The sequence below is a fragment of the Pelobates fuscus genome, chromosome 7 (assembly GCF_036172605.1).
Source record: "Pelobates fuscus isolate aPelFus1 chromosome 7, aPelFus1.pri, whole genome shotgun sequence".
Classification (NCBI taxonomy): domain Eukaryota; kingdom Metazoa; phylum Chordata; class Amphibia; order Anura; family Pelobatidae; genus Pelobates; species Pelobates fuscus.
This window is the reverse complement of record NC_086323.1, coordinates 68,931,583-68,958,986: the sequence shown is the minus strand read 5'-3', so window position 1 is coordinate 68,958,986 and position 27,404 is coordinate 68,931,583. Positions and strand designations below refer to the sequence as shown.

The 27,404-nt window shown below is 43.6% G+C and overlaps 1 protein-coding gene across 2 annotated transcripts in view; it reads left to right on the top strand.

Annotated features, from left to right (window-relative positions):
- The window catches only part of TGFBR3 (transforming growth factor beta receptor 3), a 201,530-nt gene extending 194,207 nt beyond the window's left edge, over positions 1-7,323 (top strand). For both annotated transcript variants that reach the window (XM_063428390.1, XM_063428389.1), the window contains 2 exons: positions 152-2,528; positions 2,652-7,323. In XM_063428390.1, the coding sequence (XP_063284460.1) occupies positions 152-270 (119 nt within the window). In that variant the 3' untranslated portion in view covers positions 271-2,528; positions 2,652-7,323. The remainder of the gene's footprint in view (positions 1-151; positions 2,529-2,651) is intronic.
- The last annotated feature ends 20,081 nt before the right edge of the window (positions 7,324-27,404 follow it).

Sequence of the window (27,404 nt, the reverse complement as noted above, 5' to 3'; positions counted from 1 at the left end):
TTAATGGAAATGTGTAACTGCCCAGTGGCCTGCTTTCCTGACATACAGTAAATGGTCTGTTGTTGGACTCATTCATCCTTAGAACAGCATGTGAAAACGAATCAGTAAAATATCTTTGATTTTTTTTTTAAATCATATATTTTTTTTCTAGGTGATACGGCAGGACGGCAGCAGGTCCCCACAACCCCACCAGCTTCAGAAAACAGCAGCGCGGCACACAGTATTGGAAGCACACAAAGCACCCCCTGTTCCAGTAACAGCACCACCTAACCAAAGCCACAGGAAAACCGAAGATCAACGTTTAGGGCAGAGGTTTAAAGTCGCTGTTTGTTGACATTAGCTCTCTAGCTAAAGGAATCATTTGGTTCCTTTCTGAAAGGGAAAAGGGATCTCAGTGTAATATCTCCTGTTTTTTTCTTTTTTTTCTTTTGGTTTAAGGCAGTCGTTGAGCCTGTCCAAAACATGCCATGCCAAAAGAGTGGTAAAACTACTAATTATGCAGTTGATGAATCTGCAGTAAGAGTGCCTTAGCTCTCAATGTGAATTGTGTGCCAGTTTTAAGAATGCTGCTTTTATATCATTCTTTCATCTTGTATTTAGGGTCCTTGGGCTTGTGTGCCTGTGTATACATACGTTTGTATACACAAAAGTTATGTTTGTGACAAAAAAAAAAATGCTTTTATAAGTAGAACTGGGTGCATTAAGCTGCCATGGAACCTACAATACAATATAAAATATCTAGCCACTACAATATAGCACTTTCTGTCTGTAACGTGCTTTGAAAGCTGTCTCTGTATTTTATGTGCGACTGGCGTGTCTCTGTGTTGCTTTGTTAACATCATTGTTTCTGTTGCAATGGCTAATATTGCCCTTTGATTTGACTCTGAACATCTGCCTGCTTTGAACTCACATCCAGTTTATTATGTCTTATTACTAATTTAGAGACAGTCCCGCATAGATACAACTCTGCTTAATGTGTCTGCCTCGTGCACTTGGAAAAACACTTTGCTGTCCAAGTGACTCTTCGCAGGAGAAGATTTCCAATTCTCCTCTACTCCGTTCTTCTTATAGTGATTCAGGGCAGCGGAGAACAAAATCATCTCCACTTATAACCTTTTGGATGATTTGCAATTTCAAAGTGGGGCAGTTCAAAGTCCAAAAGCCTTTTTTTTTTTTTTCATTATTTTTTTTTATTTTATTCAGAGGAGGATGCAGTCTATTGCAGAGCAATACGTTGCATACTCCAAATTATTAGCTAGACTGATTGGGGGTATTTAAAAGTACCTACATCAAGGGCTGGTTTGAATGTATAAATAGAACCTGGAATGTTGGTGAAATAATTCTCAGATTCTTTTACTTTTTTTTATTTTGTTTGGAACAAGATAATCTTTATAGGATATTTGGAAGGGTAAGAGGACTCTTAAGTGTATATAGGGTTTCACCAACTTTTAACCAGTGTTTTCTTCCCCTTGGTGAATTCTTATGGTCACTAAAATGAGAAACATTTAGGATTGTGTATGTTTTATAAGGAATATTTCACATTATTTTCATCATTAATGGGATACCATTAAGGAAAAACTAGGCAAGTGCCTATGTTAAAATTAAAAGCGTACACACAACAAGGTTTACGTTTTGAAATATAGTTAAAAGCCAATGTATTATGTTGTGTGTGAACAGGTGTTTAAATCCCATATTTGAAGGAATGTGACATTTCTACATTTATGTTCTATTGATAACATTTATTGATGTTATTGAAACATCTGGTGCATCTCGTATCAGACAAAATTGAGTATTTCACATTAGCATACATATAACTCCGTTCGATGACAATACTGAAAAAAAAATCTTTGTCATTCTGGTAACCCAGATATGGCCTGCAGCTGAGAACCCAAACAGATTCTACAGACTGCATTTGTAAAATCTGTGCAACTTGGCTGTTCAGAATTAGCACCAAAAGGAGTTAAATATGAGCACCATCTGCATTTTATTGTTCAAAGTATTATTTTTTTTTTCAATTGCATTTACATTTCCACTTTGTGATCACCAAGTCTGCTGTAAAACTGTTCCTTTTAACTGAAGAATTTATAGAAGTTTTAATTTGGTTTTGAGTCTAGCACGAGGAACATGGAATTTTAGACTGCTGCCTTTGGCATTGTGCAATGTTTGCTGTTAAGTTCAAGTTTGAAAAGACTCATCTTGTTTGTGACATGCAAAACACATGCTGCCTTGAAAGTGACCCGAGACAAGCTTGACTGGTGTGATCCATTCAGATCCCCTGTGGCTTACTTAACACAGCTGTATTTTCTATTGCCTGGAACGGGTAATAGGGTAATACTGTTAAAAGACGTTACACTGACCAGGATATGTGACTGGGAACAAACCAGAATTGCAACTAAAGGCTAGTTTTATTTTACAGACCCTGACCCAATTATAAGGCCGGTAGAACGTTCTGAACCTCAGAAACAGGATGAGCTAATCCAGCTTCCCTGAAAGAGACCTTCCAACCACAGTTCTACAACATGTTTACGGTCTCGTTGATGTAGATTTTCTGTAGACAAACTTTCATGATGCTTTAAAAAAATTATTAACTATTATCACTCACAGCATCACAAATATAACCTTGGACTCGGCATATCTTGCACAGATTGTAGTGTTCATTGCTGGGCCTCTGGGGCTTAGATCTTACACCATGGCATGACAAGCAGTCTTTACCAAAATTAATCTCCATCACCAATTGTTAAATCACCTACCTTGTTAGTTCACCTAAGATCAAAACTACCCACTAATATTAGGGCAACTTGTTCAGGGATGTTTGGAGGCATGACGAAGATGTACTTCATTGAAGGTCCAAAAGCAAAACTTTGTAGTATATGGTGTACAGCTCTTTTTGCACCCTGAACTGGCTGGCTTTCCAGTTCAGAAATAAGTGTACACTATTATTTTATACGTAATATATGCAAATGAAAATTTAGCCCTGGGGAGTAGAAATTCATCAGATATAATGGTGATTACCATAGCAAACGGTTACTTAAATAATCAGTGTACCATTGGAAATTCTTACCCATTACCCATTCCAAGAGTTTTATTTTGACATCTCAACATTTTTCACAAAGTTTGTGATCACATTTGTAAATATCAAGTGGACATTAAGAAATATACTTTGAACAAGGCGGAACAAGTGTTGAGTTACTGCTTTTAGTGGTTCTTTTCTCAGTACGTATTCAGCCACGGCTTGTTAGGTTTTGCCTGGGGCATAATGCAGCCACCGGTCTGTAGTCCAATTCCATGGGATGACAGTGTTATTTGGTCTTATCTTTAAGAAATCAGACAAAATAAAAGCTTGCCCTTTAGCTTCCAGAGGGGAAATCATTTGGTTTGATTGTAGTAACCCTCCCCAGAGGAAGTCAAAGGATTAGTTATAAGCTACCTGTGTTTTGGACAATCAAGCGCTTTGCCTAAGATGCAACTGAATGTATTTTACAAGTAAAATCTTTGTACAAAAATTTAAAAAAAATACAAAAACAAAAAAAGAAAAGATAACTTTTTTTTAAATGTCTTCAAAGAAGACCTGATTCTATACCAGGGGTTGGCAACCTTCGGCACTCCAGATGTTGTTGACTACATCTCCCATTATGCTTTGCCAGCATTATGGATGTAATAGCATTATGGGAAATGTAGTACAAAACATCTGGAGGGATAGGAAGCCGAAGGTTGCCCAGCCCTGTTCTATACCATTCTTATAGCTATATTTTACTACAGTATATATAAAGATTATATTTAAATTGGTTAAGGTTAATGTTACTCTGTAAGATTGTCTGTTTTTTGTTGTTTTTTTAATTCAATTACTGTGAATTTTAACACCCCCTGTATAAATCCCTTCTCCCCACAACCCTCCAACACAGTCCATCTCATTTTCTAGAATTCTCGAAAATGGAGAGTTTAAATATGGGTTGGATAAAAAAATTAAAAAAAAAATGTAAACACTTTAAATGTATATTTTTGCGAGAGAAAGTTTGTATTATCAATAATTGTACTTAAATTTTCAAAATTATATAAATATATATACAAATTTATATTTACAGAGAAATAAAAAGCAGTGCATATTTTATTCAAAATGTATATGACAGATCACCTTCAATTTATTGGTATATACTGTGTGTAGAGATTGTATGTTTAAGAATTCTTTATTGAGTTTAATGTAAATTTTACACATATGTAAATGTGAATGTGTGTTTAATATTCATCTGTCATCAGATACCACTTATATATACATCTCATGTCACGTGGATGTTCCTGAAGCTGGAACACTGAACACTTCTATGATGGAAAAAAAAGATTGTTAAAAATAAATAAAAAATGAGCAGCAGTATTAGAAAATTCCTACTCTGTCGCTAATATACTTGAATGGCACCTTGCCATTTCTCCTACCCAATACAGTTTTTAAAAAAAAATCCAAGCCTTGCTGCACCCTTTTTTACTTTTGTGATCCCACTGATGCAAGAACAGTTAGCTTTTCTTTAAAAGCTAACTTAAAGTGAGTCCAGCACGCCTGATTTAGAAACAAGATCCCCCTTGCTGATTCTTCTAAGCTTCAAATGTCAGCTGTCTGCGTGGGCCTTTATCAAGGTTGATGAAGACCCCCACATAGAGTAGAAACATTGCTCCTTATGAATACACAATAATGGCATCACTTATCCTAAAAAGAAAGGAGTAGAGACTTTTTAAAATGTGTTGATTACTGTTTGATTGGATGAGACTGAAGAATTCTTTTAACAGACTATATTGAGGTGCTAGCCTATTTTAATTGATTCCAAGCCCAATCCAGAACTAAAGTGTGAGTCTGGGTCATCACTATTAGTGATCTGGTGATATGTTCCATAACCATGTCCATCCTAAATTAAATATTTTACGTTATGTTTGTTTCTTTCTTACATTTACTGCCATTATTCTTTATCATTTTACACATCGTACTGTTGACTATGAAAACAATATGCGCTCTGTGCAAAGAAATAACATGTAGAAGGGACATACTGTTATATTGTGGAAGTATGGAAGTATGTCATTATAAAGAAAAACATGAAATAATGCAATGTGACTTTAATTCAGTGTTGCAAATACTGTGTGTTGTGATGAATTCTTGCTAGCTCTTTCACTAGAGCTAGTACAATGGAGACGGTCTTAATCATACCCTATAAATGTGCAACACGGTAAGAGGCAATAGTGTAAAACGTAAAGTCAAAGGAGTACTGTACACAAGTACGTTTATGTGGGAGCTCTGCGGATGGGCGTCCGCAGCCCACCAGGAACTACAAGAAATGGAGTTCCACAGGCATCACAATGGAGAGTGAAGGCAAAAAATGTATATTTATTGGAGATCAAAAAGGACAAAAAAAAAATTATACAAAAAAGATTAGTCATTAGTCATGCCTTAGTCATGTAATAGTGTAAAACGGTTTGTATAAGGCAGGGATGCCCAACAGGTAGATCCCCAGATGTTACAGAACTGCCTTTAGAATGCTTTTAGAATGACAAAGCATCAAAGGAGTTGTAGTTCTACAACATCTGGGGATGTACCTGTTGGGCAGCCCTGGTATAAGGTATTACACAAAGTTAGTAGGCTCACAGTCAGGATTCCATTAGATGTAGAATTAAGGAAAAAGCACTGTGGCATACCTAGTATGTAATCCAGAGAGTGGCCGAGGTGGTGCATACAATATTTTAGCTCCCGCATTATTGCGATGTTGACTATTCTGCTCTAGTATTTCCACCGTGATACGAGAGGATACAATTATTATCTCCTAGTACTGCTGCTCAGTAAACTGAATATCAATAAATAAATAGATTTATTTAGCTGACCTTTTTATGAGATGTTTGGAACTATTCATGTACAATATATTCCATGTCTAAAAGAAGTGAACGTTCTATACACACTTTGAAAAACACAAACATGTTACTTTTATCCTCTTGTTACATTTTTTAAAAAAAAAAAGAAATAAATAAAAATGATTATAAAAAAGACTACCTATGCATGGCTTATCTGCACTTCTATAAAATTGCTTTTCATGAAGATTCACAGTTATAACAATAGACAAATGCTTATTAAAATGCACTTTTTGCACTTGTGTTTATTATTAATGAGGCTTGAAATCAGAATCAGAGAGAACATAACGTCCCCAAAGGTCAGAGATATCTTTGTTTGCATTAAAAATGCAATTCATTACGTTACACTATTGCTGTGTAGACAAGGTTCAATGTGTGTGTTCTGCCTCCTACAGAACGCCTGTGATGGGTACAGTAATTCACCCATAAAGGGCACTATTTATCTGTTTTCAAATTCCACAGCAGTGAAAAGCTGCAATATGATGTCTGCGTCGATGGCAAATTCCCTCCGTATCCTACTAGACAGAGTTGTTTCCCATTGGCAAGCAATATATCACTTTCTTCTCATGCTTCATAAAGAATTTCACAAACCCTCTCTCTACACAGCTGGCATTTACTGAACTATAAGAGATTGTATTGTACCGCATATAGACATGTTATTCACACATCAGTTTTAACTTTTTTTTCCCCTCTGTTGCTCGTTAGCTTTTTTTTTACATTACGACGTCAGCTGATATTGCAATTAATCATGTTTGTTAGAAAAAAAAAATAAAAAAAAAAATGAAAAATACCTTTATTTCCAGAAATCAAATATATTGTATATTTATAATAATCTGCAATATGTGTTCTACCTCATTGTTCCAAAAGAATGTTCAATTTTTGTCCTTATTGTTCCTATAATCCTTTCACAATAATCATGTCAAGCTTTGGGGCGAAAATTTATTTAAACCATATTTTCACTGTGCATCTAGCAGTTGTACTAATGTGTCTCCATTTAGACACAATATTAAGCAACACAATTTAAATGGGAAACAAACAAAATGCATTTTATGTACCATAACAGACCTATGGCATCAGTCTTCAGAACTGTCTGATGTCCCCCTAATTTTATGTAAATGAGGGTTAGGACAATGTCTGTTTGTGCTCACGCTCAAAGTGCAATTTCTGACCTTTTGAATTGTGCAAACTAGTATCTTCCGAGCTTGTTCCAGTAATTAGATAGAAACTTAGAAACAAAATCCCACTAGAATTTGAACCACGGGGAATAGTAACATCAATCTGTGTTTTGTTACGTAAAATATATTTGGCATATGTCTTTGATCCATATTAATAAATCTATAATTCTCACTATTCCAGCGTTTTGTTAATTTATGTTTTGTACAAGTGAGATATGTTGTTTCACCTTTTACTTATTTGCATAATAAAGATATATATGTGTAAACCCATTAGTGTTGTTATTTTATTGTATCATTGCTGTGTGAGATACGCCAACAAGTAAAATAATAGGACTCTATACAGAAACAAGTGATGGAACTCGACTCAACATGGATTTCATAGACATAGCATGGGAATACTCAGTGGTGTTATTAATTAGCTGAGTTCCATAATATTCCTTGTTGCATGTTTCAAATTTGTTCTAATTGGCCCAGTTTGACCTCAATGAATGCCATATACAAGCTCAGTAAAACCAGATGTAGGATGAGTCATATACACATTTAGGGTAGAATTTCACCTATCAGTTATGTATACTTCTTTTGGGTAAAGTCATTAAGTTGTGTTGAGTGTACACAAAACACCAACATAATTCATGTGTTATTACCACAGATTTATCACCTTAGATTTTCTCTAAATTGTCTACAGCTCAATATTAGGTTTGTTCTGTGCTTCAGCAATATGGATCCAACTAACATAGGGGTTCCAATGGATCTCTTACAAAGTAAAACCTGATATATCTTTATGACCAGTACACTTACCTTTTCCTTTGCTTCCGCACTTCCCCATTAGAATTTTAATATACACAAATTTAAAAAAGAAATGGTATATTTATAAATAAAAAAAGATTAGATTAAAATAAAAAAAACTGTAATGACAGTTCTACTTTAAATATTTAATTGGCTGATTTGACTATTCAAAAGCAGCACACGGTTTTAGGTGTTTGATCTTTTCCTTACTTTTCGCAGTACAAAAAGAAATGAATTATAATACACAAAATATAATCAAAGTATATCTACTGTATATAGAGGTTGTACAACACATCGTTTTATTTGTCATGACCCCCTGGTGGTCACATAACGTACATGTAAGGCACTCCCTAAACAGCTTCCTTAATGATAGTCGTCTAGAACAGTGTTCACCAACCCAGTCCTCAGGGACCACCAACAGTCCAGGTTTTGTCAGCATCTCCATTGGAATAAAACAGGGACATACATAAATCCTGGAGTGTTGGTGGTCCCTGAGGACTGGGTTGGGGAACACTGGTCTAGAACACTAACAATTTATAACTATTTAAAGTGACCTAAAGGTGTTTCTAGGTTCAACTATTTATTCATTTGATATCAATGTATGTGTCTACACAAGGTTAAAACAGTATCAAATTACAGGTCACTTTCCTGAAGACCTCGTGTTTATCATGTTTACCGGGGCTAATGGATTAATTCACTAAAGGTCAATGTCATATTTCCACATGATATCCGGAGTTTTTGTGAACTCATTAAAAACCTTTTGCTTTGTTTAATATTTGAACCAACTTAACCTTTAAGATCACTGATTTTAATTTTAAAAATAAAAAAATGTTTATTTTTCTAAATTATTGTCCAGGGTTTTTTTTTTTTTTTTTTAAATGGAACTGCCCATTTCTCATTGTAATATTCTACGTGTGCAGCAATGCTGTCTAAATGTTATTATCAGCAAATTCTATAACCTACAAAGGTTTAGTTTTAAAGGGTTAGTATAATCCTTTTGACACAGGGGACCTTTCTGGTGAAATATGTCCTTTTGCAGTGATTTCCAAACCAGTCCTTAAGGCACGCCTACCAGTTCAGGATTTAGGGATTACCCAGTTGTCTCAATCATTTTTTTTTGCTTTCTCAAAACACCTTAGACACAACTGGGTAACATCTTGAGCGGCATGCCTTAGAGGGAGCCATGTGGCCTGTGGGGAGATCAAGATCTCGCTCAGACCGGCTCACTTTAACGCAGCATGGACAGAGCAGAGTATGCGGTTTGTACCTCTTGCGGATGCAGACCAAGTTGTCTGCTTCAGATAGTGTATCAAAGCTTTGCCACAGGTTACCACTCCAACACTCTGATACTTTTCCTGGTGCCAGCGACAAGGAGAGTCTATATTCCTACCCCATGATGATCCAAAGGAAGGGCAGAATACATCCTTTTTAAGGTTTTTATTTTACTGCTAAACAAAGCCAAAGAGTTCAGCTCCTAACACCCCAACCATAAACCACAGCCCCCTTTCTATACACAAACGCAATAACCCCCCATTCGACACAGTCTACTTCCTATTACCTTACCACAGACACACTACACCCCTTATTTCCCCACAGGACACTGCCTGTCTTTACCTGAGAGACATACTACACCCCTATCCCCCCTGACAGACATGCTGCAACCCCTATCCTACCACCGACACACTACACCCTCTAACTCCCCACAGCACACTACACTGCCTGTCTTTCCCTGAGAGAAATACTACACTGCTATACCCCCTCATGGACTCTCTCTCTGAAACCCCTATCCCACCATAGACACTACACAACCTATCCCATCCCTATAACATACTATATACCCGTTATATCACACACAGACCACTACCTTTCCCTCTCACCCACAGACACCCTACCGCCATTATACATACACTGCACTGAAAATAGACCTATCCACAGATACACAACCTCATAAGCAGTCTCCCCCTTACATTCAACCCCAAACCCCTAAATGAAGCCTCTCCACATACACAACTCCACAGCTGGTTTATCACTAACACATAATGCCACACACAGCCTCCAAACACATTCACAACCATTTATATTATTACTACACTCCAGGGTCCAGCTTAGATTTGTTGAGTTTAGATATTTTAATTTCTGTTATCATCTGTGAAAAAATATATTCATTTTACAATTTCAAGAACACCAATATTCATTTCAAGTCTAGCGCAAACCGAGGTAGAGACAGGACATAGAATGGCCGTCTTGCACAAAGTACAGATAGGCAGAATGTCTGCTAGAGGACAGAGAATGACCGTTAGACACATTGGCGGATCCAGGGGGGGGGCAACGGGGCAATTGCCCCCCCCGAGATTCCCCCCGGCCGGCTAGTGCAGGGCTGGCATTGCCCAAGTGCCAGCCCTGCAATGTGCCTGCGGACCGGGAAGAGAGATCAGTGATCTCCCTCCCCGGTCCGCAAGCACTGTGCTGGCAGCCGGCAGGAGAGTGAGAGAGGACCCGGCGGGAGCTCAGCCTGCAGCTCCTCCGGGTCCTCCTCTCACTAGCATGGAGCGTTGCCGCGGTAACCACGGCAACGCTCCAAATCTCGCGAGAGTGAACTCTAGCCCTGGAGCGCGGGCTAGCGTTCACTCTCCCCACCTGACCACCAGGGAATCACACTGGGACCACCAGGGACGGAGAAATGTCCCCCCTCCTCCTCCTCCTCAATAAAGGTAAGAAGGGAGGGGGGACATAAATATATTAATTTTATTAAATACATTTTTTTTTTTTATTAAAAAAACCTCCCTTCCCTCCTCCCCCCGTACACACACTGCCCCACAAACACACACTGTCCCCATACACACACTGTCCCCATACACACACTGTCCCCATACACACACTGTCCCCATACACACACTGTCCCCATACACACACTGACCCCTTAAAAACACTGACCCCATAAACACACTGACCCCATACACACACTGACCCCATAAACACACTGACCCCATACACACACTGACCCCTTAAAAACACTGACCCCATAAACACACTGACCCCATAAACACACTGACCCCATAAACACACTGACCCCATAAACACTGTCCCCATACACACACTGACCCCATACACACACTGTCCCCATACACACACTGCCCCACACATACATACAGTGCCTCCCCATACATACAGTGCTCCCCATACACACACTGCCCCACAGACATACAGTGCCCCCCATACACACACTGCCACCCTCACACACACACACTGCCCCACACATACACTGCCCCCTAACACACACACTGCAACCCTGAAATACACTGCCGCCCTTACGCACTCACACACACTTTACCGCTCACACACACACTGCACCTTTCACACACACCACTTCTCCTATGCCCTATATCCCAGCAGACCCCAGGTAAGTTGTCAAACTGTTCTTAAACGGTATGACTACTTACTCTGGGGTGGGATCCTGGCACTACTGGCACCATAACTACTACACTGAACTGTAGTGGTTATTGTGCCATGATTATTTATTTAAATAATCTACAAGTGCCCCTCCCGAGATCAGGCTCTGGATCCGCCACTGGTTAGACAGGCCGCAAGAAGTACAGAGAAACACTATAGCGAGGGACCGGCCGAGGTCAGGATTACAGAAGTCAAGAATAGTCACACAAGTTGGAGTCAGAAACCAAGTAAACCAAATAAACAAGCAAGCACTCTCTGGTCTACTGGAAGCACGGGCGGGTGAGGAAATAGTGCACACCCGGAAGTTATATAACCATTAGTGGAACGCTATTGGTCAATGTCATGTCTGCAAAGCCAGAACATGTGAGGCAGATGCCGTCAGATTGACTCCCACGTTGCCGGTTACACTATATGTTACACTGCACTCTCACAGTTTTGTGTCTAGATTTATATATATATATTATATGTAAGTCTAAACAAAGGTTAAAACTATTTATATGTTCTACATTTTATTTACTGCAGGCAATCCTTAAGTGAAGTTGCCCTAAGGATGTGCACTTTTTGCAGGTGACCTGTACAAGATATATAAAGATTAATTCCGATAGGATTTTCGCTTTGATGGTAGCTCTGCCCTTGTTTAGTTCTGTAGTTTTGGATTCTTGCCCTTTTTATACCTTTTTATTTTTTTTATTTTTTTTCTATCCAGGGGGAGTGGGTGTGGGGTAAAGAGTTTTAGAATAGAAAATAAGGCTATGAATTAAATATTAGCCTAACAAAGTGATCCCACTCGTAATTCAGGCTGATGTCAACTCTTTAAGGCTTAGTCTGTCATTCATTCCAAGAGAATGATCTCACTATTCAAATATAGGGCTTATAGATTGAATTATTATCTATAGTTTATGAGTATTTTTTTTCTTCTTTTAGTATTACCGACTCTTCGTTATAACCTCATATCTGTGATTCATCATTGTCTGTTGAGTGAGCATAACTAGATCTTTGGAATTGATAGTGGGTTGGGCGTTATTCAATATTAATGCAAGTATGTTACATTACTGAGGGTGTCAGAAGGCTGGTCTAAAGGGAAGCTCTTTAAATACTTCACAAACATGCAGAACTGCTTTTGCAACTAGTAGAGATCCACCATCATTTTACATGACAGGCGCACAGTCAGATTTGCTGGCATATGCGCTAACCTTACCCAAACCCCCATTAAAACACGGACACAGGTTATACTGTTGGAAAGAATTAGTCTACAGCTTTATTAAATTATTAATAAAATAATTAAGGAATAAAAAATGGGGTCATTGCCAACAAATCGTATTAAAGTTAACATCCCTCCATATACATAACATACCAGTAGCAATGACCCCACAATAATAACAATAGATAACAATCTAAATAACATGTTAATACAGAAACTGGCCGCCCAATATGACCACATTTCCACCAGGTTAAATTGTAGGGATGTACCGAGACACCGCTACCCACCATATCGATTGTAGGGGTGTACCAAGACACCGCTACCCACCATATCCATTGTAGGGGTGTCTGATAAATACCGCCATCATTTTTTTATTAATTTGTCCTTGACACCGCGGCCGGGTACCCAGTATGTCTCCAATGTAACCGAGGAACCATCTTGGACCGAACCACCACCACACCTGTGGCCAGCTCCCATAGCCAGTCCACCTCCCTCTGCCTCCACTTGATCAATTCCTTTTCCGGGACCATAATGATATCCTTCCCACCCTCGCGGATTACCAGAATGTCCTGGACAGTACCCCTTGTTACCTTCCGGAAAATTTTCTCCACTAATGCCTTGCCACCAAAACCCCCGAAAACCAAAACCACTCCAGCTCCACCAATTCCAAAGGAAAGCCCAGTTGCACTTGACCCGAACCGCGGCTCCCTTCTGCACCCCTTAGATGTAAGAGTGGCCCACCAACCATGTCACCAAACCTGAAACAAAAGTAATTAGCGACAAGGCATAGCCCCAAACACAAACCCATACGTCCATAGCCATTAAACCAAATAGACCGGCCGTAAACAGGACTTAAACCGTACTGACTCCCACCTGCCTAAACGTTTCCCCAGGTCCACACTTAAAACCAGGCGGGATGCCTCTGTCGCCGCCATTATCCGGGAAGAATGGGCCCCAAAGTGTCCCCTCCGAAACAAACCCCTGCGGGAATTGAATCGTGACAGTTCCGATCCGTCCCCTTTTACCAGTAAGCCATCCGGGATGTCCGGGCGAAGCTCCAAGTAGCATGATGCGCTTGACGTTGGGTGTACCCCTGACCCCGGCAAGGAATATAGCTTTACCAAACCTCCTTTACCAGACACATCCGTTCTTGTACAACCCTACCGAATCGTTACCTTAACCGACTGAGGTTCGACAACCGAGTGTAGAACCCCCCAACACTTGCCTGAAAGGCACTCACCAGCTCCCCAATCCGAATCGCCCCAAGCCCCCGAGAAGGCCACCGCAAACAAACTCACAGCAAAAGTAGAGTAACACACCACCAGGCATTGCGTTACCCAAGGAAACCAGCCACCCAGCAACATATTTCATACCTCTCCGTAAGACCCGCGATGCCTGACGAACGGGACAACATTCCGTCACTTCCTCCCAATCGGTCAGTTTGAACCCTAACGCCAATGCTGCCATGCTCCTGTCCATTGCCGATGGAGCTAACGCTGAAAGAATAAGCGGCTTAGGAACAACAGCAAGGTACTCCTTCGCCCCTCCTTTGACTGGGACCCCCCAGTGAAACCAACCGCCTCGTCCCACATATCCCAAACCTTCACATAGGCAGTCCCCGTGCCATAGGATTCCGTATCAATCCTCAAAGCCTGGCGTCTCAAGCTGTAACATTTCCTCCAGACCGGCCTGTCCCTCCTCCCGCGCCCCCTGGGGCTGCCATTCGCAGCTTGTCCCCTTGTGTGCACGCCAAGTAACCAGCCCCTACCTTCCGCCAACCAGGCACGTGGCGTGCCTGCACCCGATATTAAATGACCTGCACAGTGATACGAATCGCCGCCATCGGCCTACCTCCTGAACCGAGGACCCGGCTGGATGGTAAACCGCATGAACCCCGCCGTATTGTCCGTGAATTACGACTTTTCATCCCTTAATTTTTCACCTTTTAGAGCCACGGCCACTCCCAATGGAAATAACTCAAAAGATGCCAACTTCGAATAAGTTCATGCCTCCTGCCACCGCTCCGCGCACCACCTGCCTTCCAGTTATGCCCCAGAGGCATCCGTGAACAACTCGATACCACCCGCAATGGCTCCAGAAGTAGCCATCGCCATGAAACGGCTACAGACCCATTCCTCGCGACTAACCCGACATGCGAACTTGAAACTGCCTTATAAACAACTGTGATTTCTCAGCGTGACCTTCTTGGACCTGCGAACCTTCACCCTGAACTCCCGAAGTGCAGTCAACTGATCCCCAGGCAATTGACACACTCCTACCACTGAAACAATTCCCAGCCCATGCTAAGACGTGCGGTAGGATTCCCGCGACCGTAAGGTATGTCCACAACGGCCCGGCCCAGCCGAGCCCACACTGCAAGCTATCTTACAGATAATGTACTAAGGAACCCCTTCCTGATTCCTCGTTCACCACCCACTCCCAGACGGAACCAACTTCCCGAAGTAGGAACATGAAATGGAACTGCCCCTTGGCAAGCAGAGGTTACCAATAGGCACCTGCAAACATGCAACCAAAAAGATGGATAATCATCAATAATCGAATGCATCCCGCTCCCCCGAACCAACTCGACGGCAAGGCCGAATGATGCAAAAGATACAGAACAGGTCCGCGTCAATGTCCTCATTTACCCATGCCCCTTTTGGGTGCAATAAGTTTTGTATCAGATGGAATTTGCCTGCCCCTTTCTAGGGGACCACCCCCCATGGAGACACCCACAGATGTAACAGGCCCGCCATCCCAACCAATGGGCTTCCTCGCGTGGCCACTCGACTTTGAATATTATAGCGAAAACCCCCCAACATTCCCAGCCATAAAACTAGCGCCCAGGCCGGCGGAGCCTGGCGCTGAACCGGACCGGACGCCATCTCTCCCAGCTCCGTCGATCACACACACAATCTAGGCGATATCCTGGAGACTAGCCGCCATCCAACTACAAAACCGTAAGCTACAGCCTGGGGACACCACACCGAATCCCCAGATGCCCTTCCAATACTCCCCGAAGCATCTAAAGGCAAGACGCAGGACCGCGGCCTACCACATACCCGCCAACCGCGACCTCGAGTTTCTCTGGGGCGGAGTCCCCGCGGGAGACACAGCGGAGCGGTGGCCGACCCTTGCATCACCTGCTGACACGGCAATGGGGCGTAGAAATCAGAAGAGTACCCCCAGTAACGCTCCAGAACAGAGGGACATAGGAGCCATGCTTCAGCGGCACACCTCCTCCAAGATGGCGGCCGCGAAAGGCCCGACCTCACCAGAGGCTCCCCACACGGACGCATCTGCAACACTTCAGCTGCAGAACCCAAAGGAGGGCTCACAGCAACAGCCCACAGCAACAGCAGGTAACTCCGAACCTGCAACCAAACAGGACCTCCAAACCCTGTACACTATGCTGCAGGACATTCAAAACCTCCTCACTGCAGACCTGCCTATCCTAAAATCATCCCTGCATCAACTAACAGGCAGAATGGAGGCAACAGAGGCAAATCTTAAGGAGCTAAGCCAAGACACCTCCACCATGCAGGCATCTATACTCCAACTACAAACAGCCCAACAGGCCCTTACACTGCAGGTGGCGGCGCAGGAGGACAGGTACCGCCGCAACCACGTGAAAATACGGGGTATCCCGGCAACGGTCCCCCATGAGGAACTGCCACACTACGTCAGAAGGCTGCTGGCTTCAGTGCTGCCACCTGCTACCGCAAAAAAAATAACCATCGCTGGGCTATATAGAATACCAACGTCTACCTTAACCACCGCCAAAACGCCCGGCGACGTCATACTCCGCTGCACACTACCTCAAGACAAGGGGCAAATAATGGCAGCGGTAAGAGACAAGACCCCACTGCTCTTTGAGGATTCGCAACTGTCCTTCTACCAGGACTTATCCAAGGCCACACTACAATGGCGAAAATCCCTGAACCCTGTCACCACCCGACTGCGGGCAGCAGGAGTGCCGTACAGGTGGGGAACACCACGATCCCTCCTTGTCTCGTACAAGGGGTCCACGCAACGGCTAACTACGGGGACTGATATCCCAGCATTCCTTGCAGCTCTAGACATGCAAGAGGCAACGGTAGCACCAACGGACTCAAATCGGGCTCATGGATGGGACCCATCCAGAGTGGTACCATTTGTCCCAAGAACTGTAGCCGACTGCCCACCCGATTCCTGACTGGCAGGGACATCTCCAGCCCGGTCCAAATCTAACGGAGGGACTCACTGATCCGAATGTAGAGATGTAAAGTTCTGCTTGTTTTTGGGTTACCTTCTTTGTTTTTCTCTTTTGTTTTTCTTCTTCTTTTTCCATGCCATAAGTCTATGTCCCTTGCGGTAGAATCACCCACTAGAGGACACAATACTCAGCCTGGGCCCACTGGGCATAAAGACACCAGGCTCACGACACTACACCCAAACACCCACGAAGCTGCGCCACCTATGACCCTAGTCCGGTTACATCTAGCCACACATGACCAATCATTGAAGCGCACCCCCCCCCGCTACCCCCTTGGTTAGGGGCTAAGCCTCTCTTGAGAGGTCAACCATGCACAAAGGCAATCATCCCCCCCCATCCCACCCTGGGTAGGAGGGCAATGCTTACACAACCGACACTTGAGTGCAGATATCGCTTGATCTACCTAAGATAGACATGTTATTACACCTCTTGTGATCATAACCCATGCTAATGTAACATGTTTTTGCTAACATCCTGTTCTGAGCGACATTATTTTAACATTATAAAATGTGCTGATAAGTTCCTTGTTCCAAATGTTAAGCTTGAAAAATATGCTCGAGGTATGCTTTTGGGGCTCCATGAGCTTGTTTGTTATCCACTCAAAGCACGATAAAAATAAAGAATTTAAAAAAAAAAAAAAAAAAAAAAAACTACCGCCCAGCTTACTGCCTTAGCCACGGCAGCAACGCACTGATCGTCACCGGTGACGCTCCGAGTCGCAAACGCGGGGCTGAAGCCCCGGCGAGTACCCCCCCTGCCTTAGGTTTTCCTTTCTTGACGCATCAGTTGACACCGTGAACACCTGTATCCAAGCCTACCCAACGGTCCCCAGTTGCATTGACCTTTCTTCTGTCCGGCCAGCACCTCACCTCATGGGGGCGTGCCAGCAGCCCCCGGAAAGAGAGCATTTTCCTGCACCATCATTAGGTACCGGCACCTTACCCAGATTACGCCTACTAGGATACAAAAGCCCTAAGCCAATTCCCAAAGTCTTCAGTATCTTGCGATACTTCCGCCTTTCCCCTTCTCTTCTTTTCCGGCCTCCTTCCTATCATCCCCTTTTAAATCAAGGAACTCCTCGAGCGGAAGACACATGCCCATTTCGTCACGCCTGGAATATTGCCACACATCTAACTGTTCTCCTGCCCCGTCGGATGTCCCCGGTACCTTTACACCGTATTCCCCTTCCCTTCCCATCACGCCGTCACCACCGCCCAACTTCAGCCTCCCGACCGCCCTCCGGTGAGCCCACCCTTCCGCACCGCAGGGACGGCCCCTTTTTTCCTTGATCATGACTCTAAAATGATTTTCGCAATTTAAAAAGTGTGGTGTGTTTATTAACTCACCGCCCGAACCCCTGTCTGCGCTGTCCTTCCATCCACCTTGCCAGCCTCTGGAGTATCAGGTGGACGCCGACTCCTGTCCGCGCTGGTCCCGCCTCAAGCCCGTAGGAGTAACACTTCTCGACCTGCTGGGAGAAGATAACCTGGGTAGTCTGTCCTGATATAGCCTTACCAGAACTTCCTCCCTGCGCTCTATTCTGTCGTCACGCCTCTGCCCTAGTGAAATCCTTCCAGCCCTCCTCCTCTCCCAGGAACTGGACCTCCTCCGGCAAGTAAGAAACCACATAATTGAATCTTGATAGGAATAGAGCCCATCTAGCTTGCCGGGGGGAAAGCCGCTTAGCTTCAGAAAGATATGTAAGATTCTTGTGGTCTGTGAGGATGAGGATTGGCACCGAAGTACCTTCAAGAAGGTGCCTCCATTCTTTGAGAGCTAGAATTATGGCTAGAAGTTCTCTATCACCAATCTGGTAATTGCATTCCGCCGGGTTCAATTTCCTCGAGAAATACCCGCATGGATGCCTGGGGCTCTCAGGGTTAGGACGTTGAGACAGGAGGGCGCCTACTCCTGTTTCAGACGCATCGACTTCGAGAATGAATGGTAAGGCAGGGTTAGGGTGTGCCAGTATAGGAGCAGCAGCAAAGGCGACTTTGAGAGACTCAAAGGCAGTAATGGCTTCTTGTGACCAATGCTGTGGATCAGCATCTCTCCTGGTCATGTCCGTGAGAGGTTTAACCAAGGAAGAAAAGTTGCGTATGAACTTCCGATAATAATTGGCGAAGCCCAGAAAACGTTGTATAGAGCGAAGACCCGTAGGTCGAGGCCATTTTAGTACAGCCGAAAGTTTCTCCGGATCCATAGAGAATCCAGCATCTGAGATAACATATCCCAAGAATGTGACCTGTTTGCATTTTTCCAATTTGCAGAACAGATTATTTTCTCTAAGTCTCTGTAGAACACGAGAAACGTCTGCGTGATGGTTCTCGAGAGATGTGGAATGGATAAGAATATCATCAAGATAAACCACCACACATTGCTGCAGCATATCTCGCAGGACGTCATTTATAAATTCTTGGAAAACCGCCGGAGCATTGCAAAGACCAAAGGGCATTACTAGGTATTCGTAATGGCCGCTCCTGGTGTTAAATGCGGTTTTCCATTCGTGGTACTCTTTTATCCGGACGAGATTATATGCCCCACTCAGATCAAGTTTGGTGAAGACCGTTGCTCCCTTGAGGCGGTCAAATAACTCCGTGATTAATGGAATGGGGTAGGCATTCTTAATAGTAATGCGATTGAGACCCCTATAGTCGATACAGGGTCTCAACTCGCCATCTTTTTTTTTACAAAGAAAAAGCCGGCCCCGGCAGGAGAAGATGACATCCGAATAAAACCTTTAGACAGTGCATTGGTAACATACTCCTCCATGGCTCGATTCTCTGCTACAGACAGTGGGTAAATCCGGCCACGGGGAGGATTGGCACCAGGTTGGAGTTCGATACCACAGTCATACGGACGGTGTGGTGGCAGAACGCTGGCTTGACCTTTGTCGAATACATCTTGGAATTCTTGGTACTCAGCGGGTAAGGAAGAGGCAGAACATGCGCCCAAAACTTTGACCGGTTTCTGGAGACAGGAAAATGTGCATTGCTGGGACCATGATAATATCTCAGCTTTGCGCCAATCAATTGTGGGGTTATGCTTCTGTAACCAAGGGTATCCCAAAACAACCTGGTAATATGGAGAGGAAATGACCTGGAATTGGATCGTCTCATGATGTAGAGCCCCTACAGCCAGAGATATGGGCACGGTTTCTTGGGTCACGTGGGTTGGCTGTATTGGTCTGCCATCGATGGCTTCGAAGGCTAGTGGAAAGTTGCGAGACTGTAAGGGTATAGAGTGCTTTGATGCAAATGCACAATCTATAAACAAGCCTGCACCCCCAGAATCAAGAAATGCCCGGGTTTTAATGGATGAATCAGGCCAGGAGAGGATAATAGGCACCAAGGGTTTGCCCACACATATCTCTGGGTCTGCAGAAAGACCACCCAAGATCTGCCCCTGACAGTATCTTGGGTGCGGGCCCTTTGCCGGACGAATCGGGCAAAACTTTAACATGTGACCGTGGTGTCCGCAGTATAGGCACAGACCCTCCCTCCTCCTAAAGGCTCTCTCCTTGACCGAGAGGCGTGAGAAGCCTAACCGCCTTGGCTCCACACAGACAGAGGACTCAGGACCAGAAGGCATGGGAGGTGAGGGAGGTTTGGGTGGGTTAGAAAAGCTTGGTGCCAAATCTACAAGAGGCCTCCGCAGGCGCTCCCTGGATGAGGATCTCTCTCGGAGTCTGATGTCAATGAGGGTGACAAATGATATCAGTTCCTCGAGATCTTTAGGTAATTCTCTGGCTACAATCTCATTTTTAAACACATCGGAGATACCCTGTGCAAAAGCAGCCACGAGAGTCTCTTTGTTCCAGCCACCCTCTGCTGCCATGGTACGGAATTCACTGGCATACTCGACAATAGTTTTTGTGCCCTGAGCATTAGACAAGAGTAGTTCGGCAGTAGGGGTGGAGCGAGCTGGAATATCAAAAACCCTTTTGAAGGACGCAACAAATTCAGGGTAATTGTAAATAATAGGCTTCTCTGCCTCCCAGAGAGGTTTTGCCCAAGCTAGGGCCTTTTCAGACAGCAAAGAAATCATGAAGTGAACTTTGTCACTGTCTGTAGGAAATGCCTGGGGCAGGATTTCAAGGTATCCTTTAACCTGATTTATAAATTCTCTACACTGAGCTGGGTTGCCCCCAAAATACTGAGGGAGCGGGACAGACCCAGTCATTTCTCTAGCCGCTACAGGTTGGGAGGCTACAACCGGTGCTAGAACAGGAAGTGAGGCAGAGGCGGCCGCAATCGCAGGCTGGCCGGGTACTGGATCCAGATGGGCATACTGGTCCAAATGGTGGTTCTGCTGGTCCCACCGGGTAAGTAGGTTAGGTATAGGTGTCTTGCCTGTACCATCTGTATTCATGGCCCTTGCGTAATGTCAGGGACCAGGAACCAGACAGAGACGGAACTAGATGCAAACACACCTTTATTGATAAATAACAAATAAATAACAAAAGCAAAGTCCAGGAATCAAGCAGGGGTCAGTCACCAGAGCGGGTAGTCAGACAAGCCAGGGATCAGGAGCACGGAGAGCAGCGGAGTCAGGAACAAGGCCGGAGTCAGGAACCAGGAACAAACAGGAAACACAGGAACAAGGAGACTTCTGGGTCAAAATGCATCTTCGCCTGTGTAGTCAAAAATCCTAGCACCGGCCCTGATTGGCAGCCCAAGGAAGCAGCCCTAAAAACGGGTATAAGGTATTTATCTGTGTAATGAAATCTTTTTAAAAAGAAAGGCTGCAGGGTCCTTGCATCATAACCTCTTCAGTGAGATAACCTAGCTAGGGTTAGAGTGTGACTTTAGTGGTATAAGCCTAGTAAAAAGCACTTCAGAACATTGGGATACTGCTAAAAGTCAGTGTAAATATTAGATCCCATTTCATACAACCAATTCCTCTGCTCTGGAGGCTCGCACGTTAGGATTTGGTTTGTCTTTTGTAGCTTTATGGTCTTCAAGGGGCTGTTCGTGATCAGAGGTATCATTTCAGATAAATCATTTAGAATAGTTTCAGTGTGTTCACCCAATCTTCGAAAACAGTGATATCACAGCCGAAATCTGATACAGTTGCATGAAAATATCAAAATATAGATGGACAGAATTATTTTGTCTTCGCTGTCATTACCTAAGTAATATGTAATTTTATAGGAGAATTGATATCGTTTTTTTTATTACTGAAGATAAAATATGATAATATAGCCAAGTTATTCACTATTTTGCAATTAATACATATAAGTAACTCTTTTCAGTGCAGCTCCCGGCTTACCCTCGCTCTGTTTCTGAATTCCGTTTTAATATCCGGCAATACTCACCTTGGTGAATAACTCTGTAACTTATTCTGGGTTATTTACTAAAGTGATTGTTGGGAATTGAAAGTGAATTTCAAACTCAAGACCTAAAGGTCAAACTAGAAACATAGATGGTTTCGAGAATTTTTCCAGATCAGCTATTCTAATTGTAAATTAGAAATTCACTTGGAATACTCACTGATTATCATTTGGATAGTTTGGATCAAGAAGGACTTAACGGACCACTACACACTCCGAAAGCACTTGAACTTGCTGAAGTCGGTGATGTGTGTGTGTCCCATTTCTATGATAAATCAGCACTTTTGTCATTAAAGGGACACTGTAGACACCCACACAACTTCAGCTCATTTAAGTGGTCTGGGTGCAGTGTCCCTTTCAGTTTAACCCTGCAATTGTAATTATTGTAGTTATTAATAAACTGCAATAATTACATTGAAGGGTTACCTCCACCTCTAGTAGCTGTCTACCATACAGCCACTAGATTCTTCATAAGAAAGTTTAAGATATACCCTAAATAAATATGTACGAATGTATCAAAAATGCATGCATGTATTAATTGTGGTATATTTACTAAACAGTGATTTGCGAAGTGTTCCCAGCTTTATTTATTTATTTATTTCCACCCATTTATAACAGAGCACTTAGTGGAAAAATGCATATTGAAAACTCATGTAAAGAAATTGAACATTTACTCCCTCAAAGAGATAGATAGGGATTCATTTATTAAGCTCTGAATTGTAAAGAACTGAAATCCAAATGTAAAATAGCTGATCAAAGAATCAAAATCAGGAACAGGATCAGGATACAGCAGGAGACTCTCTGAAGGTCTTTACACAATCAGGAGCACAGTACAAGTGAGCAAAGAGTAACTTAAATAAGGGAAGTGGGTGGTCTTGTTAATTGAGGTTCCACCAGGGCTTAAGTCATGCAGGAACGCATGGAAACGGTGTTCCTGCATTTTTTCCACAGCAGGAATGCCGTTACCGTTAGTAGTCCTCGGGACCTGCCATTTGAGTGCCTTTGGCCCTGTCACTCACTCTCACAGGAGGAGCTCCGAGTGCACTTTATTACCTCTAGGGAGCTCGGCTCAGACAGCGGGAGGAGGAGGGACTGGGCAGCTTCAGCAACAGGTACTCGGCCGGCAGGCAGCATCCAGCGCCCCCAACAGACATGAGCAGCCCCGGGGAGGAACCCGAGCTCGACTTCAACTACCTGTTCGTATATGAGTACAACAAGAGCGGGGAGTTGGCCCTGGACAAAGGTCGGTACTGACACTCAGCCAGCCTATCATATCTAGAGGAGGGGTATTTAGGCCCAGTTCTCATCCTGCTCAGTGCCCTGTCGTGGTTTCCCTTGTAGTTGTCCGAGAGTGCGTTCCTGTTTATAGTTTTCTACCTGGTTTTTGACTTTGTCTTTGTTTATTGACTTCTCTATATTCTGGTATCCTGACTCATGGCTTTCCTCATCGCTGCGTCCCTTTCTGTGTTCCCTGACCTCGGCTAGTATTTTTGACTATTCTATGTACGTTAAATCCGGCCATTCTAAGGACCGGTAATACGTTACTTATTTGTCATCCGTGCTATACAGTTCTACGTGCTGGATCATACAGTAATCCTGACATAGCTATTGTGTTAAATCATATTTTGTGGGTTTTTAGTCTCATTAGCTTGGGGGGCCAAGGCACCCAATTTATAAATAATTTTGATAGTGGCAGCGTTATGAGATTATTTATGTTATTATAATTAAATGTATGTAATGTTAAAGGGGGGTTTATGTTTTATCATTATTTCTAACTTACTGCAATGTAGGGAATGTTAACCCTAGCTTTCACTTTTATGTACTAATGCACTAATGCCACCCTCAATATATGTATTCTTCCTGGCGGGGTCATTATTATCCTCTGAAATCTGATCGCAGAAAAAGTATTTCTTCCACTAAACTCTAGACTCCTTTTTGAGCCATATGGGCCACCGTACCTGCCCTCATCGTTTCAAATTACACGTGTCCAATGAAATCAAAGGGCGGGCTATTTAAACCCCGAGAAACTGACGAATCAGTTCCCCCTGATGAGCCTGTGAGTCAGGCGAAAAGCGCGTCGGGGCGCGATATTCTCTGGGTGCTCCTTAATGTTACTCATTAGGTCACCGTGCAGGATATACTTTTAACACTTAGAGTAGCCTGCATTAAGCCATCCGGGGCACTTTAGTTCTTTCAGCCGACCAAGGCACACTGTGCCCCTCAAGCCTACTCGTTACATTATTGTGCAAAATATCCTTTCAGCACTAAGAGCAGACGGCATTAAGCCATCTGGGGCACTTCAGGTCTCTCAGCCGACCAGGGCATAATGGCGGGACGCGCCACTTTTCGTGTGCCCCGCAAGCCGATCAGGGCATAATAGATACTACTTTGTATGTGCCGCCTATACGTTTGTTCCGCCATGTTTATAGGCTAGCTACCATAGTTCACTATCAGAGTTATTAGTGAACTGTCAGATCTGTAACGACGGGCAACTGTCTGCGGCACATTAGACTTTTTGTCTAATTCTTGAGAATTAACAGCCTTTTATGATTAATCTTTTCCTTGAGTATTACTGTGCTGGCTTACTTTACTATATTCGTAAGCACCTCTGCATCCTCCTTTCACTATCGCCTTTCCTATCCCCGGGCGCCCTCGAAGGCACCATTCTAATTCTCTGCTCTCTACATGTACCTGATATTGTATGAGACATATGTATAGGCAGTTAGAGGGAACGGGTTTTTGGCATTCGAAAATATTCAGCAACTGTGGAATAATGCACCTAGACAATTTGCTTTACATCTGACTTGATTTGATTACTATACAGTTGATTTAGACTGTTCAGCTAAACGGAGACCTTCAGTCACCATTGTCAGGATCGGGACAGGGATCCAACACGCAGAGTACAAAGAGTGGAAAGGTACGTATACCGGGCCTTAGAATGGCCGGACTAACGTACCGAGAGTAAAGAATAGTCAGAGGCAAGCCGAGGTCGAGGGAACGAGAAGACAGATAAGCGAGAGACAAGCCGGGTCAAGGGATAACAGAGAAACAGGGTAGTACAACGAGCCGAGTCAAAACCAAAAGAGCAAACTAGAATACCAGAGCACTGAGTGACTAGACAAGCTAGAACCACGACAGGGCAATGAGCTGAAGTAAGGAGTAAGCTTAAATACCCTGGTTCTGGATGGAAATCACGCCTCTGAAAAGTACCGATTGGATATCGGACACTTGAGTGACAGATTGCTCGTGCTAGCGTCATGACGTCACGTATTGAGCGTCCTGCTAGAAAAGGACGTGGATTCCTCGCGGCCGGTGTTTAAGTGACTGGATGAACCGCGAGGAACGGAGGAGACAGCTCGCCTGGACGGATACACCACCAAGTCTCTACCTCCCTTAGAGGTAGAGGCCTCAGGTACCCTGACAGTACCCCCCCTCTCAGATACGCCCACCGGGCGGAATGAACCGGGGCGAGATGGGAAGCGAAGGTGAAATGCTCTGCGAAGGCGAGAAGCATGGACGTCCTCCTGAGGTACCCAACTCCTCTCCTCAGGACCATATCCCCTCCAGTTGACCAGATATTGCAATTTTCCCCTTGAAATTCTGGAGTCAATGATGGAGCTGACCTCGTACTCTTCCCGACCCTCCACCTGAACAGGACGAGGCGAGGAGACCTTAGAGGAGAATTTGTTGCAAATGAGGGGTTTCAACAAGGAGACATGAAAAGAGTTAGGAATGCGTAAGGCAGGTGGCAGAGCAAGGCGATACGCAACCGGATTGATACGAGTGAGAACCCTGTAAGGCCCTATGTAACGAGGAGCAAATTTCATGGACGGAACTTTTAGGCGAATATTCTTAGTACTCAACCATACCCTATCCCCAGGAACAAAAACAGGAGCCGCTCTTCTATGTTTGTCAGCGTGTTTCTTGAACAGCGAGGAACTATGTAATAGAATTTGTCGAGTTTGATCCCATAATTTCTTCAGGTTGGCGACATGATCATCAACCGACGGTATCCCCTGAGAAGAGGAAACCGAAGGAAAAATCGAAGGATGAAAGCCATAGTTCATGAAGAAAGGGCTAGAGCGAGTTGAATCGCAAACAAGGTTATTGTGTGCGAACTCCGCCCAAGGAATCAGACCGACCCAATCGTCCTGGTGTTCGGAAACAAAGCAACGCAGATACTGTTCGATCTTTTGATTAGTACGTTCAGCAGCTCCGTTGGACTGAGGGTGATAGGCAGAGGAAAAGTTCAATTTGATGCCCATTTGAGAACAAAAGGATCTCCAGAAACGTGAGACAAATTGAGAACCTCTATCAGAAACAATCTCTGAAGGAATCCCATGTAGGCGAAAAACTTCTCTCGCAAAAATCTCCGCCAATTCAGGGGAAGTCGGAAGTTTAGGTAATGGCACGAAATGGGCCATCTTGGTAAATCTATCCACCACCGTGAGAATAACAGTCTGTCTTTTGGAAGCAGGCAAATCAACGATAAAGTCAATGGACAAACAGGACCAAGGTTTCTCAGGAATGTCCAAGGGGTGTAACAGGCCACATGGGGATGCATGAGATAGTTTAGTCTTGGCACAAGTCTCACAAGCTGCGACGAACTCCTCAATATCCTTACGAAGTGAAGGCCACCAGAAATCCTTGGATATCAGAGAGTACGTCTTGCGAATACCAGGATGACCAGCTATTTTACTTTCATGAAAACATTGTAAGAGCTCCAGTTGAAGTTCAGGAGGAACAAAGTTTCTTCCTTCAGGAGTGTTTCCGGGAGCTAGATGTTGTGACTTCAAGATCTGGTCAAGTAGCGGGGAATGAATTTTGAGACTGGTATTAGCAATAATATTGCATTTGGGTACAATGGAAGACAAAAGTGGTTCAACTGAAGCAGAGGGTTCATATTGGCGAGATAGCGCATCGGCTTTAGAATTCTTTGACCCAGGTCTGTAAGTCAGAACGTAATTGAAATGGGTAAGAAACAACGACCAACGAGCCTGCCTGGAGGACAGACGCTTGGCCTCTCCGATATAAGACAAGTTTTTGTGGTCTGTCAGGATGGTAACAGGATGTAATGTACCTTCCAATAAATGTCTCCATTCTTTCAAAGCCTTGATAACCGCTAGTAATTCTCTGTCACCAATGTCATACCTGCTTTCAGTACCGGTCAGTTTTTTAGAGAAAAATCCACATGGATGTAATGGTTTATCAACACCCAACCTTTGAGATAGAACAGCACCTAAACCAGTCTCTGATGCGTCTACCTCGAGCAAAAATGGCAGAGAAGTGTCAGGGTGAACTAAAATTGGAGCGGAAGCGAAAAGC